We start from the raw sequence: 15,587 nt of genomic DNA, 5'->3' as shown, positions 1-15,587 counted from the left end.
CCAATTTTTTTTCTTTCTCCATTCTTCTTCATTTTAAAAGGCCTTTATTTTCGTTCATAATTTTCATTTGAAAAATTAAATCAACTGCAATACTCTATTAAGAGCACTATATTTGTTCCAAATTTTTGGTCTTTCTCCATTTTTCTTCATTTTGCAACAACTCTCTATTTTCGTTGATAATTTTCATTTCACGGGTAAGTACGTCTATATTGTTTTTAAGGGTAAAAAACAAGGTATATATTCAAGTTCACAAGAATGTGCAAATTTGACCATTGGAGTTAGCGGTAGTTTATACCGAAAATACAAGAATTATGATGATGTTGTGAAAGCTTTAGAAGATTGAAATATTTGAACAGATGGAGTTAAATTAAGTTACGAAACTACTAGGGAATCATGTTGTAATTTTGTGTATGTGGATAAAAAGTAATTGTTAGCTAATGAACAATATGTACTTATGTTAGCAATGTTTTTTGTTGGAGTTGTTATTGGAAAATCAATGAAAGATTAATTTGTTATGGCAATTTTGTGGTGTTATTTTAATATAAGATTGTTTGTGTATTGGGATTGGGCCTTATTTTTTGAATTTGTCCTGATATTTTGGATTGGGCTTGTCAACATAAGTACTTTTATTTACTAATTTAGAATAATAAGTAATTTAAATAGAATAAATAAATTATATTTCCTGATTATAAGAATGTTATTGCAGCGCGAATGGTTAAAGCTTAAACGATTAATCCATAGGTCACGCATTCAAGTCTAGGTTAGGTCCTCCAGAGTCTTCTCTTTTTCTTTTCCTTGAAAAGGTCATTCTCTTTTAGTTTCAGCTATTATCTCCTAAAAATAATCACTCCATCTAGAGCTTCATCCCAACAAACATAGAGAAGGTATGAAGTACTTTTCCTTTTAAGTTTTCAGCATTCCAAAATTTTTCTTTGATTTTTTAAAATTGACATACAAATCTTCAATTCACTCTTTAATTTCATTTTTTCTTCATTTTGTATTGTATTGATAATCAATACCCATAAAAATTGACCAATTTCTTCCGAATATAGTGTTTTTCTCAATTCTTTTGTAGTTTTGTAGCCTAAATATCTGCAAATATTCAATTAACTCTTCTTTTTCATGTTTTCCCTCGATACGAACTGTATTGATAATTAAAAATCTTTTAAAATTGTCAAATCTAATATAGGGTTTTTCCCTCCGATTATTTTATAATTTTGTAACCAATTATCAGTAGATGGTGCATCTGATTATAATATAATTAGAAATATAGGGTAAGAATGAGAAGTATACGAAGATGAAGGATTTTGTGAATTATTAAGAGAAAGAGAGCTACAAAGGATATAACAGAAACATGTTTAAAGTGATAGTGTCTAGAAAGATCTTTGAGGGTATACTTGTTATTTTACATAATAATTAATTCTTATATCTACAATAATAGTATTTGAAAAGATCTTTGAGGGTATAATTATCCTTTTACATAATAATAATAATAATCAATTCTCATATTTTATTATAGATATTTTTGTACTTGTTCACAGTTTACGTGACCTTATATTTAGCACAAATATCAAAATATCTCTCTCTAGAAATTTCTACTAATGCTTTAAATAAACTTTTAGGTTTCACGTTTTCTCTCACAAAGATTTCATCTTCTTGCTTACCAAGTTGTTGTTTCGAGCTTGTTCGTATAAGTTTATAGTAAATCATTCTAACTTCTTCTCTTTTATTTTTTCTATATACTTTCTACCCTACAAAATAGATTAAATTTCTGGTTTTTTTATTCTTATATAGTCCAAGATCTATTTGTATTATCACTACATCATTAAGTCCGTCATATTTTATCTTTAATTGATTTTTGGTAAGTCTTAATTTATTTTAATCAAGGTGTATATAAATATATATTTATCTAATAATGTATGAGGTTTTCATGGTTTTCATTGTTTCAACCTGATACGGAGATTGAGCTTGCTTCACCCTTGAATGAAAGATTAGATGACAACAACTCAAATAATCAAACAAATGCTATAGAATTCTTTTTTTATGTTTATTTGATGTGGATTTTAAAGGATTTAAATTTGTAATGTTGAATTTATTCTACACAAGTTTGTATTATTTTGATTTGACATAAATTTAAACGAAACTAATTAATATAAATTTATTTAATGAAATTTGATTTGTCTTAAATATGTTATTTAGTAGAATAATTTATTCATATTACTTTGAAGGCTTGATGTAATCCATATTTATTATTAAAATGATAATAATGTTATAAGACTTTACAAATTAAATTATGTAAAATATTAATTTCATATCACGATATATATTATTTTTTAAGAGATTGAGATCATTTGTGAAGGTATGAGACCATCACAAATTGAAACTAAAAAACTTCCACAAACAAAACAATCATTTTGTGGAGGACGTCGTGGAGGTTTATTAAAATCGCCACAAATATGCTTGTGGCAAGGGTAATTGTAGCATATTTTTAATCACCACAATTAAATTTGTGAGGTCCCTAAACTATCATAAATTGAAAAAATAACCCTCATAAATTGAGATTTTTCTTGTAGTAAAAGTATGGGGCATCAGAATTAACAACATTTATTTCTCCATCATTTTTCATTTCCTTAGTTACAATTTTGGCTCTAATACCATGTTGTCACGTCCTTAATTTTTAACTAAGCACACATGTGACACTTGACAATTCGTTTACGTTCTTACACCACTTTCTATGATCTTGCGATGTCATATCATTTTAAGACACTAGAAATTTCTAAGAAAATGATAGAAGAACACAAGAGATTTACAAAAAATAAATTGTATTATAGAGAACTTGATTGATTTTTGTTTGATGTCTTTACATATGAATGTCTCTTTATTTATACTACTCATAGGGTTAGTATGCAAATAATAATTATTGCACACAAATTTCTATATATTTACAAATAAGTCTTATTTCTTGAATACTCTACAAGTCTAAAATATTTCAAAGATCTTCAATGTAAATCTAGGAATCTATCATGAGATCCTCACATTTCTCTAGAATCTTCCACAAGTGTTAATATTATTTAGGAAAATATATTTGGCAGGACAAAAAATGGCACGATGGCACGACCTTACTTTTTCGGGGTATTTGATTTAACTTTAATTTAGAACCACAAAATTGAAAAATCTTCTTTATTTTCTTAAATTCTATGCCAAGTTAAATTAGACCATTCTTTTTAAACGAAAAAAATATAATATAATTTCACGGGTCATCACTACACCATCACTATGGCCAGTCTCTTCTACCAACATCAATCACTCTGTCTACCAACTTATAATGGTCTTTGTTGTGAACACATAATTTTGACTGAATCTAAGTTTTACACATTTTAATATATTTAAATATTTATCGTGATCTATTTAAAATCTTTAAAAAAAACTATAAAAGAGTCACAATTTAGGATAAATTTTATTAATTCTTCAAAAAAAAAGAGAAAAGAAAATAACAATATATTTTTATTTTTAGAATTTAATAAAATAAGATAGTAACTTTATTATTATTATTTTATTACTATACATTTTTTAAATTTGATTATTTAACACTTTATATATTAATTGACTTAGAATTAGTTAGTTTAAATATTATATTGGTATATTATAATATTCAAAAAGCTGAAAAATGGGAAAAGAAAAGAAAGAGTCAACCTAAACTAAACTTCCACTTCTTCACGTTTCTTCTCATGCTTTCAACATGTAAAACCTCAACCAAAAAGATCTTCCACTCCCTGACGTCCCTTATCCCTCGCAACAAATTCATACATCCAATATTATATATACTCAATCAGAATCAGAAATAGAAAAGGAAAGATGGAAAAAAAGTGAAGCAGAAGAAGAACTAAAGAGAGGATGAGACGAGAGAAACAATAAAAAATGAGTTTTTTTTATAATTAAGTTAGAGTTCGAGGTTTTGTTCGCGGTTTTGAATTAATGGATTTGAAAGTTAGTCTTGTTATACGTGATTTTCCATTGTTAGCCGAAAATAATTTGAAGACGTCATTTTTGCCATAACCTATTTGTTTTTCTTCATTACTAAAAAAGTGCTAAGAAACGACGGACAAAAAAGCTATAGACGACATCGCTCCAAAAAACGCCGTCATTTATCATGTTGTTTGTCATTTTTAATTATTTTTTTTACAAAAATCGATAGACGGCATCTTTTAGTTCATCGTTTTTTTAATCAAAATGTCTGGTCAAAAATTTTAAGAAAGCGACGAACAGTGTCGCTTAGTCTATTGCTTTTTGGTCAAAATGTTGATCAAATATTTTTTTAAAAGCGACAGATAAAAAGACGATATCAGTCACCTAGTTAAATTATGTTTGTGCCGGATGAGAATTTTCTATATTTTTTTCAATCTCTCTCTTCTACTCTCTCCCTTCTCTCTTAAACCCTTACTTATCTGCCGCCAACCTCCGCCGCCCGCCTCTCTACAACAGTCGACCTGCCGCCCCACCTCCCAACAGTCTCCCTCCGAACAGTCTCTCTCTATCTCCTTTTTAAGGTTAGGATTTCAATTTTAGTCTTCTTTTTTTCAATTTGAGTAATTTTTTTTTGGTTAGTTAGTTTATTGTATTTAGTTTGTTGAATTTATGTTATTTGATTATTAGTTTATATGTTTGATTTTTAGTTAGTGAATGAATTTCTAATTTGATTTTAGAGCTTTAATTTAAATTGTTTTTTTTATTAGATTGTGAATTGGATTTTTTTGAGTTGATATTGAAATGTTTTGAAGTCAATTATCATTATAGTCAATTATCACCATTTCTTTGACCAGATTTTAAAATATGATTCATCAAAACATAATTAATTATATCATAATAATTTTTTTCTATTATTATAATATAAATATAAATTTGTTGGTTATTTTGCTTTTAAGAACAAAATAATATAAATCCAAATTTTAATAAAACAAATTGTCATCTTTAATTTGTATTCTGATCTATATACAGTATTTTTATTTAATCAAATTTGAATTCTGGTATTTTAATTTTCATAATAAAGGCGAACGGTCTTAAATTCCTAAGTTTTTCCTTTTATGAGACGTTCATCAAATATTTTTATTAATTTTCTCATAAAACATTTTTTTAAAAATGATTTTATTAGGAAAACAAACTCTTTAAAAATGAGAAGGTAAAGAAAACAAGTTGTACTAGTGACATGACAGTTTACATTGATTGTGTCCTCCTCACCATCTAACATATCTCAACCTTCATCTCCATCCCCATAGCCTTCATTTCCCATTAGGGGTGAACAAAATCAAACCGAAAATTTAGTCAAATCGAACAAAAAATCTGACTAGTGATTTGGTAATGAACTTTTTTTTTTTACTATATTTGGATTGATTTGGTTTAACTAAAAAAAGTCAACCCGAGGGCAAACCAACCCAACATTATATATATACTTTTTAAAATTTATTTTACATATAAAATATTTATTTTGATATAATTTATAAATATTCGTTATGATTTTCATAATTTTTATCTTTTAACATATATTTCATGTTTGAGACTTAGAATTTTGAATGGTCCAATAAAAATTACAATACATAGATATTAGTAACTCTAATAAAGCTCAATCAAAATCAAATCAATATTAATGCTAACAAAAATAATCAATTCAATACTAAGAATGACAATGATATTCGATATTTATTATTTAATTTTGCATTGGTTTAGATAATTAAAACACATAACCTAATTTTAGATTTTTTTCAATGTTAAGTCATGTAATTACTACTTATTAGACTTATTTTTGCATGATTCAGTACTTTTAAATTACGATAATTTTTCATGACCTATTAATTTCATATATTTTTGTTTTACACGATTTCATTATTATTTTTGTTAATTTTTTTGTGTCATCACTCATCTCATATTTTGTGTTATTTTCTTTTAAAAAAACCTTTAAATGATTGTATTTTGATAGAACTACAGATATATCTAAAGTACAAGTTAATTATATGTTTGTATTGATACTTTATCGAAAAAATTCAAAAAAATTAAAAAAATAATGAAAAAACTCAATGTTGAAAAATTCGAGTTTTATTAGTTTGATTTGGTTTATAGATTTTAAAATTTGACAATAATGATTTGGTTGGATATTTGGAAAACCTGACCCAACTCAGTCATGTATACCCCTAATTCCAATCATTCCACACCCCTACCTCTCCAGTCCCACCTGTAATAACAATATTGTCTTATACACAAAAAATGTTATAAGGGAAAATGGCCAAAAATGCCCTTAAACTATGTGAAATAAATAAAAATGTCATCCGTTTATAGTTTGGCTAAAAAATGTCCTTGTCAATACTTTGGTTCAAAAATACCCTTGCAATCAATACTTTGGTCCAGAAATGCCCCTATAGTTGCTAAATTGGTCAAAAATACCCTTTTCCGAATGAATATATTATTTCTTTTCTTTTTAAACACATCTTCTTTCTAATTAAAATATGAAAAAATTACTTAACTACACATTATTTATTATCATATTTTCTTATTTTCCCTACCATTTCAAAATATATCAAAAATCCCTTTTTTTGCTCATCATTCCTTTTTCCTGATACATTAATTTGAGTTCTCCTACCCATGATTTTCCTTACTTTTTTTCACTCCACAAATCTCTCCATAGTTACTTTCATTAATCTATTTTTGAATTTAAAATCTTTTCTCTTTTCAATTAATGATTTCAAGTTATTCAAGAGACAATTTTCTTTCAATTACTTCAGTATTCGATTTCTTTTATTTAATTTTAAAAAAATCATCTTAAAAAATTACTGAATATTTTACTCCCGATCTCTTTATGGAAGAGAGGTGGAAAAACCTTGCTAATGCACAAAGTTCATCTTGGAGTGCATTTGGAATGGTTCCATGGCGGTCTTGATACACTTCATTCTGTTGGTTCGATCTTTCAGTTTTTTGGGCTAACTTTCAATGTATTTCGCTTATTTTGATTCTTAAATTAGTCTTTTTTTTTTTAGTGTTATCACTGATCTGATACATCACTGTTACAATAGTGTTTGTTTTAATTCAATGTATCATATTCATATTCAAGGTATTGATACATAACTCTAATGTTGAATCTTCGATTAGTGTTTATCATGTTCAATATAAATGTACTTGATACATAAACTTTGTGTTATGTATCACACACCAAAAAATATGCTATTTGGAACAATTTTATGTATAATGTTTTTAAAAATAATATAAAATATAGTGTTTCTCAAACAAAATAAGATACATACCAACAAGGGTTGTGGTGGAGTGATAAATACTCCTCCATCCTTAACCAAGAGATCTCGGGTTCGAGCCCCCTTGGGTATATAGTCACCTTTGTTGGGGAGTGCTTTACCCCCAATATGGGATTTTCCGGCGCGAATCCGAATTTAGTCGGGCTCCAATGTGGGTACCGAACACCGGGTGGGAAACCAAAAAAATAAAAAATAAGATACATAAATAATAATGTATCATTCACACATTTTTTAGGCATGATATGTAAATTCGAATTCATACTAAATGTATCTGATACATAATTACCAAACAATAATGTAGCGATCTTAAACCTAAAATCTTATGGGCAACACTTTCTTATTTAATGTATCTAGTAGAAATACAATACTTATCAATTTAAATTGAAAGGATCTTCATGATGTATCTTCTAAAAAATTTTGATAATTTTGATTCAATATTGAAAGGATCTTCAATGAACTAGGAGAATAATTTTGAAACTCAAAATTTTCAACAATTTTGAATCAAAACGGAAAGGATCTTCAATGAACCGGGAGAAGAATTTTAAATCTCAAAATTTTCGACAATCTTGAATCAAAATTGAAAGGATCTTTGATGAATTTGAAGATTCACAAAAGAAATAGTTTGTCCAACAACAATTCCATCACTTTTGTATTCTTCATAACTCACCTCGCTTACCCAAATTTCGACAAAAGTTTTTGAATCAAATCTTAAAGGTTTCTTCGCTGAATAGGGGGCCAAGCAATTTGAAAATTTGAATTTCTTCATTCTGTTATGATTTATCTCTGTATGATTGAAAGTATAAGAAGAAACGTAAGAAGATCGAAATATTCATTATATATCGTATGAAATTTTCGGCTAATGGATGAAACAGAGAGAACGATGAACAAGAAGAAGAAATTTATTTTTTGAATTTTTTGGTTTATTACACTATATGATTAAATTCTTGACAATAATTTGGAATGGAATAGAGCAATTTATGAGATCTTAATTTGATTTTCAGTTTTTTTTTGCTTAATTAGTGCAACAGATGGATACTATGAGATCTTAATTTGATTTTTTAGCTTTTCTTTCCTTAATAAGTGCAACAAATTGATACATAATGTACAAACAATAATATATCCGGATCCTTAATTATGTATTCAAAATGTCTAAATAACATGGGATTTGTGTAATTAGAAAAAGAATAGGGATATAAGGTAATTTAGATTTTACACTATGAGATTTATGTAAGTTATAAAATATTATTAAAGAACCCTCTTTTTTTCTTTCTTTTAAAATCACTTTAACAAATAAAAATATAGGAAATAATTTTTTTCTTCTTAATCTCATTTTATCAATTAAAATACAATAACTTCATGCACGCTTTCGACGGATAATATATGTCATACATATAAAATCATAGAATATCCATCATTAATTTTTATTTATATCATGATAAATAATAATTATAATAAAATAAGATTTTTTTTTTTAATTGAAGTAGGATAAACATTTACTAATTTAAAAAGATGTTGCTAGAAAAATAATGTGTTAAAAAGAAAATAAAAAATATATTTATTTGGAAAATGAACATTTTTGCTATTAAATAACAATGAGGGCATTTTTGGACCAAAAGATTGACTGCAGTGACATTTTTTCATTTCGCATAATTTAAGAATATTTATAATTTTTTTTCCTTATTATTATAACAATATTTTGCTTAGCTAACGAACACAAAAAAAAAAACAGTTTTCTTTGTACCGAACGCGTACATTGATGGCTCTTTTCCAAAAGGAGCATAAGGGAATACTTGATCATGAAATAGTGGGTATATGAAAAAAAAAATAGTTTTTATTTTTAAAATAAAAAATAACATTGAAAAATTAAAATTATTTTGACCATAAATTTTAATTTGAATTGTTTTAAAATTTTTGAAAGTAATTTGATAGGAAAAAATGTTCTCTCTCCTCGCTACCTACCCCTCCGGGCTCCGGGTGTTTCATATATGGAACAGGTCATTTTGGGACCAGTACGTATTTAAGGCCCATCTTTGAACCCATACTTGAGGGAGTGTTTGAGAGATATCCATTCTGGGAAAGTAATAGTAGAACCACATACGTAATGTGTTGAAAAATGGATAAAAGTTAATACTCCCTCTATTATTCTATTATTTTAAATAATAAAAAATTTTCGTAGTGATACTATTCCTACGTGGATAAAGCAAGATCTGATTTTCAACATCTTTGTCAAAATTTTGACAGGAAGGAAACAGGGGCGGCTCAACATAATTTGTGGCCTAAAGCGAAATTTTTATTAGAGGTCTTAAATCTATATAAATTTTATCTATATCTATTTATTTTTCTAAATTTCTATATGTAAATTACTACTTAATATCTTTTATATAAATGATTTTTCAAACATTTTTTTTTAATTATTAGTTTTAAGTAAGATTTTATCAATTCAACATTGAAAAACATCCTTTTATTGAGACAATTATTATATGAATTATTAACACAATTTTATAAGTAATAAGTTGATAAACTTTAAAGATAAGAGTTAGAATCATAGAATTTGATTAAAAAAGTTGATAACTTGGTATACCTACTTTAATATGAAAATTAACAAATAAATTAAAAAAAAGAATTTGTAATGCACTCTGTTCAACACTTTTCGACTATTGATTCATATTTTTGAGAGTATATTACTCTAACTATCAAAGATTTGAAGAAATGGACTGCAAAAAGAGTTACAAAAGATAAATAATGTGAGTGTTAACGAAGAAAATATAAGAATCCAAAACAATGTTTTCTTAATTTCTTCTATTTGAATGGGGTTAAGATACATAATTTTTTATTTATAAAAATTTGAGGCCCCCAAAAATTGGGGGCCTAAGGCCGATGCCTAAAATTTTATAGGCAAGGGCCGGCCCTGGAAGGAAAATGGTGGCGCTGTCAACTTTCAACAATAAGATGGATGTTAGTCACATGCGCACATTTCCACTTTTGTCGTTTAAACCGTTCTTCACATTTTAGGGGTTTGGTTTTCCCTTATTATTATTAGAGTAAGAGATAACGAATCTACACCCCACCCCACCATTATTGTCCCCCAACATCTGTTTTGTCTATGTCTGTCAACAATTATCTGACTAATCTCAATAACAAGTTTTGATTTTTGATCCAAAGGTTCAGTTGGCGTTTGGGTTCTTGCAAAATATTCTAGAATTCTTGTCTTTTCCATCACCTTTGCTTAGAATGACAACGGAGAAGCAAGATTGTGGGTCTCTTGCTCCTCTTTTACCTGTGGAACAGGATGAAAGGTCAGGGGGAGGAGGATCAATTTCTGGTGCTATATTTAATATCTCAACGGGAATGGTTGGTGCTGGGATTATGTCTATCCCTGCTACTTTTAAGGTTCTTGGGGTGATTCCTAGCTTCTTTGTTATCCTACTTGTGGGATACTTTGTTGAGGTGACGGTTGATTTCCTGTTGAAATATACACATTCAGGAGAGTCGGATTCTTATGGTGGCCTTATGGCTGAGTCTTTTGGAAAGTTTGGTTCTGTTGCTCTACAGATTTGTGTTATGATCACTAATCTTGGTGCCTTGATTATCTACTTGATTATTATTGGTAAGTAACTTGTTTAACATTTATTAAACTCCTTCCTCTTTGTTAAACAAGGTTTTAACCTTCTAATGTTCCTATTTGGTTGATGAAGCAATATGCCACCTTTTAGTCCATCTGTAAACTCAAATAGAGATCCTTGAGTGTTTTAGCTACATATTGGATGGATTTGTTGAATTGAGTTTGATTGGTTTGCCATTTGGTTCCTTGTTTTTTTTTTTTTTTTTTTTTTAAACTAAACTGTCACTCAGTAGAGTCAAAATCTGGGTATAGATTGCTAATTTGTCTTTCCAAAGAAAGCAAACATAACTTTTTAGTTGGCAATCTTGCTTTGGATACAACATAGGAGTGTCACTAATTGATTTGCGGTATGTTTATTTGACAGGGGATGTCCTCTCAGGAAATAATTCTGATGGATCAGTGCACTTGGGTACTCTACAGGAATGGTTTGGCATCCACTGGTGGACCTCCCGGGCATTTTCAGTTCTCGTTGTTGTGGTTTTTGTCATGCTTCCATTGCTCTCTTTAAAGCGCATAGGTTGGTTCAGTCATAATCTCAGAACTTCTATCTCTCTTTTTCCCATAAGCTTCATAAAGTACACTTGTAAGTATTATTCAGCTTGTTTTTGTACCTTAGAAGGACCAAAACTCAAAGTAGGTATCGACATTCTACTTCATTAGAATGATATATAGAGCATTTTTCTTATCACTGGTAGGGATGGCAATAGGGCGTGTTAGAGAGGGGCAAGTCTTGACCTGCTAAGCCCTGCCCCGCCCTGTTTAAAACTGCTTTTGATATATATTTTCTAATCCTAATTCAATAATTTAGATGAATTCAAGCTCTGTTTTATCCTTAGAAAGTCAAAAGCAACCTCTTTGGAATAAATTATTATTTCTGGTTATTTCACTGCAAAAGTGAGATGTCAACTAACCAAATTGTTTTGCTTTTGAAATGTTCAGAGTGAATATCAGATCTTAATAATGTGTTGTCTTGAAAATAGTTTGCATATTGTTTGGTATTCATTTTACATCAGTAAATTAAAAAATGAATTAACAGTTAGCAGATGAGTTTCTTTTAACACATATGGTGTTATATGATAAAGTACTTAATAGTCACGCATGATGTGCTTTAACATGTAAATTATCCTTCCCTTCCCTACCCTGCTAAAAATTTTCAGAAAATAATTTCTTCCCCGCCCACTTCATTTAAGTGCTTCCCTGCCCTGCCCCGTTAGGAGTTTACCCCGCCCCGCCTCGCCCCAGTTGCCATCCCTAATCACTGGATGCATAAACAAATAACCTGCATGTTAAAAATAGATTGAGGATATTTGTCAAAGTGGAATAGAATATATTTCATTTAGTATATGTAAAGCACTGCATATAATGGATTATATTCTTTACATCCAGATTCACTGAGACATGCATCGGCAATATCAATCCTCCTAGCTGTGCTGTTTGTTGTCATATGCTCGATGATGGCAATACATGCAATGTGGGAGGGGAAAACACAAAAGTTACGACTGGTACCAGATTTCTCACATGGAGTTTCCTTTTCTGAACTGTTCACAACCATTCCAGTTTTTGCTACTGCCTTTGGATGTCATGTTAATGGTAAGACGTACTTTCGTGAATACAAGTATGTCATTCTCTTTTTATTTTGGGTGACATCTTTGCTTCTTTGTTACTTTTGTTCTATCCTCTTCTATTTATTTACTTTTGATGAGTTAATTCACTCTCAGAGGTTATATTCGTTTGCAGTTCATCCAATCAGAGCTGAGCTGGGAAGGCCATCTGACATGACATCCGCTGTTCGCATTTCCTTGATATTATGTGTTGTCATTTACTTTGCTGTTGGATTCTTTGGGTACCTATTGTTTGGGGACTCCATCATGGCTGACATGCTGGTCAACTTTGATCAAGCCTCTGACTCTTTAATTGGTACAGCACTTAACGATATTGTTCGATTGAGTTATGCCATTCATCTCATGCTGGTGTTTCCTGTGATGAATTATTCTCTGAGGGTAAACGTTGATGAACTATTCTTTCCTAAAAGACCTTTGTTGGCCACAGAAACATTACGATTCTTTTCCCTTACCTGTATTTTACTTGCATTCATTTACGGAGGTGCTGTAGCCTTTCCAAATATTTGGTACTTCTTTCAGTTCATGGGAACGACAACAGTCATGTGCATCATGTTCATATTCCCGAGCTCAATAGTTCTTAGGTATGAGCTACTTCAATCTTGATTTTATATAAAGAAACTTTATCCTTATTACGATATCTGCCTATTCTTCAACAGAAAACAGAGAGAATTGTTCTCTTTGAAATGACAGAAATCTCCATATAAGTTGCCAAGTTATTTTTATCAAACTTCCCACTCACTGCTGCTATAATGTTTTTTCTCAGGGATGCTCACAACATATCTACAACTCGGGAAAAGATATTGGCTGTACTGGTGATCATCTTTGCCATTGGGACTAGTTCAGTTGCCATATACTCTAATATTGCGACTTATATTGCCAACAAATGAACTACTTTGCTGGGTTGCACTCTCAAAATCAGTTGATCGATGCTATAAGGTGGTTTAATTATGTATAGAGATCAGAAGAAGTTCTAATGAGCATTGGAAAATCATCAGCTTGTTCGTAGCAACGCCTTCATGGTTGTCTCATCCGGGCAAAGGGGAAAGAACTCTTTGGTATCTTCATGGCTGTTCTTCTTTTATGCTAAAGCCATATGAAGCAATTGCTTTGCTCAAACTGTTGAGGATCTTACATGATTTTTTTTTTTCCTTCAGAATTTTATCTTCATTTAGGAAAATAGGGAAGTCATACTCTTGTCAAATAATGATAATTCAAGAAATAATTTGGTTATTTTTCTTTTTCAATTTGGAGACAATATTTTTCTTACACTAGTGGGATGGAGGACATGTACCATGGAGTTAAGATTAGGATGAGGACAGTGGGGGATACTCGAAGCACTTCCCCAATACTTATGGGATTGCACTAGGGGTGAGCTCTTAGCCCCTTTTTTTCCCACACTAGTTATAGATGAATGGACGTAGCACGTATAAGGTGAAGTTTCATGGTGTGTGTAATTCACAGATAATATAGTACTGATTGACAATGCTTACGGCATGATCGAAGATTGAATACTTAAGAGTGAACTGTGTAAGTTCAGTGGCCTTACGCATGAGGTCGGCGTGGAAGTGAAGTTTGATGCTCAGGTCATCCCAAAGAGAGGATGTTCCAAATATATGGAGTTCCTAATTCAAGGTAATGGTAGATTGAAATGATACCACACATTATATTGGTGTAGAATGGACAAAATGAAGGCTTGTCTCCAGAGTTTTGTGTGATAAGAAGGTACCGCCAAATTTTAAAAGTAAGTTTTATAGAATGATGGTTAGAAAGACAATGTTTTATGTACTGGTGTGTAAGCCAGTCAAGAACTCTCATGATCAGAAAATGAAAGTTGCTAAGATGAGGATGTTGAGGTGCATGTGTGGATGTACTAGAAGATATAAGATTAGGAATGGAGATATTTAGGACAAGGTATGAGTGACCTCCATAGTGGACAAGATAAACAAAGTGGACTGAGATGGTTTGGACATGTGACAAAGAAAAGTGTAGAAGCCAATGAAAGATGTAAGAGTTTGGCAATGGGGAGGGGGGGNGGGGGGGGGGGGGGGGGGGGGGGGGGGGGGGGGGTGTTAGGAGAGTTAGAAGCATGTCGAAGAAGTATAGGGGGAGGTGATTAGACAAGATATAATGCATCTTTAGGTTATTGAGCATGACATTACATAAGAGGATTTAGATGTGATGAATTGAGGTAGAAGGTTAGTTAGTAGTTGAGCGTTCTCTCGCTTTTATGCGAGAAAGGCTTGCGGTCGCACTTGAACCTTCTTTCTTCCAGTAGTTTAACACTATTCTTGTAGTTTCTTGTTCTTCGATTTCGGTTTATCACTTTTTCTTGTGCTTCGTTATCAAATTATTTTTGTTGTTATTGTTCTTTCTTTAACTTATTGTAAACTATTCTCCATTTCGTATTATTTCATTGTTGTAACTGCCTAATTTATGTTTTCCCTTTTTAAATTATTAAGAAAATGTTTTATTCAAGCTGAGGGTCTTTTAGAAACAACATTTTTATCTCTATGAGGTAGGGCTAAGGTTTGCATACACTTTTCCGGGTAGGCTAAGGTTTGCATACACTTTTTCCTTCCCAGATCTCAATTGTGAGATTATACTAAATACTTATATTCTTATACAGAAAATGAACTAAGGATACTATATATTCTATTTACAAAGTAGAAAACAAATACAAAATCAAATAGTACAAGGAAATCAATTAATTATAAGTACAGGTGTTCAGGAAAAATCGAAAAATAATCGTAACTAAAAGGGAATCTCAAATAGTAGAGACATGCAAAACAACGATCTGACAATAGTGTATCTATTTCATGCCAGAGACTCATTCATAAATATATCTCAATAATACTAAGTTTTTTTCTTGAATTAGAAAAAATAATCAGCTTATATCAAAATAATTTTTTCTGTAAACTTGGGAACAAAAGCCTTGCTTATCTGATAAAAATATAGCTGAATCTCAAATCCTTTCCCAGTCTGCCAATGAACATATAAAACAAGTGTAATTACTATAAATTAGGCAACATTAAATATTTAATTTTTATACAG

General features: G+C 30.1%; 1 protein-coding gene across 1 annotated transcript; it reads left to right on the top strand.

Moving 5' to 3' along the window:
* Positions 1-10,357: 10,357 nt before the first annotated feature.
* LOC125872572 (amino acid transporter AVT6C-like) lies at positions 10,358-14,172 on the top strand. The gene is made up of 5 exons (XM_049553319.1): positions 10,358-10,899; positions 11,279-11,431; positions 12,301-12,504; positions 12,652-13,117; positions 13,300-14,172. The coding sequence occupies exons 1-5, from the start codon at positions 10,524-10,526 to the stop codon at positions 13,421-13,423; spliced, it is 1,323 nt and encodes a 440-aa protein (XP_049409276.1). The 5' UTR covers positions 10,358-10,523; the 3' UTR covers positions 13,424-14,172.
* The last annotated feature ends 1,415 nt before the right edge of the window (positions 14,173-15,587 follow it).

Source organism: Solanum stenotomum, chromosome 8 (assembly GCF_019186545.1).
Source record: "Solanum stenotomum isolate F172 chromosome 8, ASM1918654v1, whole genome shotgun sequence".
In the NCBI taxonomy this organism is placed as follows: Eukaryota; Viridiplantae; Streptophyta; class Magnoliopsida; order Solanales; family Solanaceae; genus Solanum; species Solanum stenotomum.
The sequence above is the reverse complement of the archived record's forward strand: the minus strand, read 5'-3'. Positions and strand labels throughout refer to the sequence as shown.

What these genes read in the sequence shown, in the direction of transcription:
- LOC125872572 (XM_049553319.1), top strand. Translation starts at nt 10,524, where the DNA reads ATGACAACGGAGAAGCAAGATTGTGGGTCTCTTGCTCCTCTTTTACCT. An exon ending in TATCTACTTGATTATTATTG is followed by an intron (nt 10,900 to 11,278) that starts GTAAGTAACTTG and finishes TTTATTTGACAG; the next exon opens with GGGATGTCCTCTCAGGAAAT. An exon ending in GCTCTCTTTAAAGCGCATAG is followed by an intron (nt 11,432 to 12,300) that starts GTTGGTTCAGTC and finishes CTTTACATCCAG; the next exon opens with ATTCACTGAGACATGCATCG.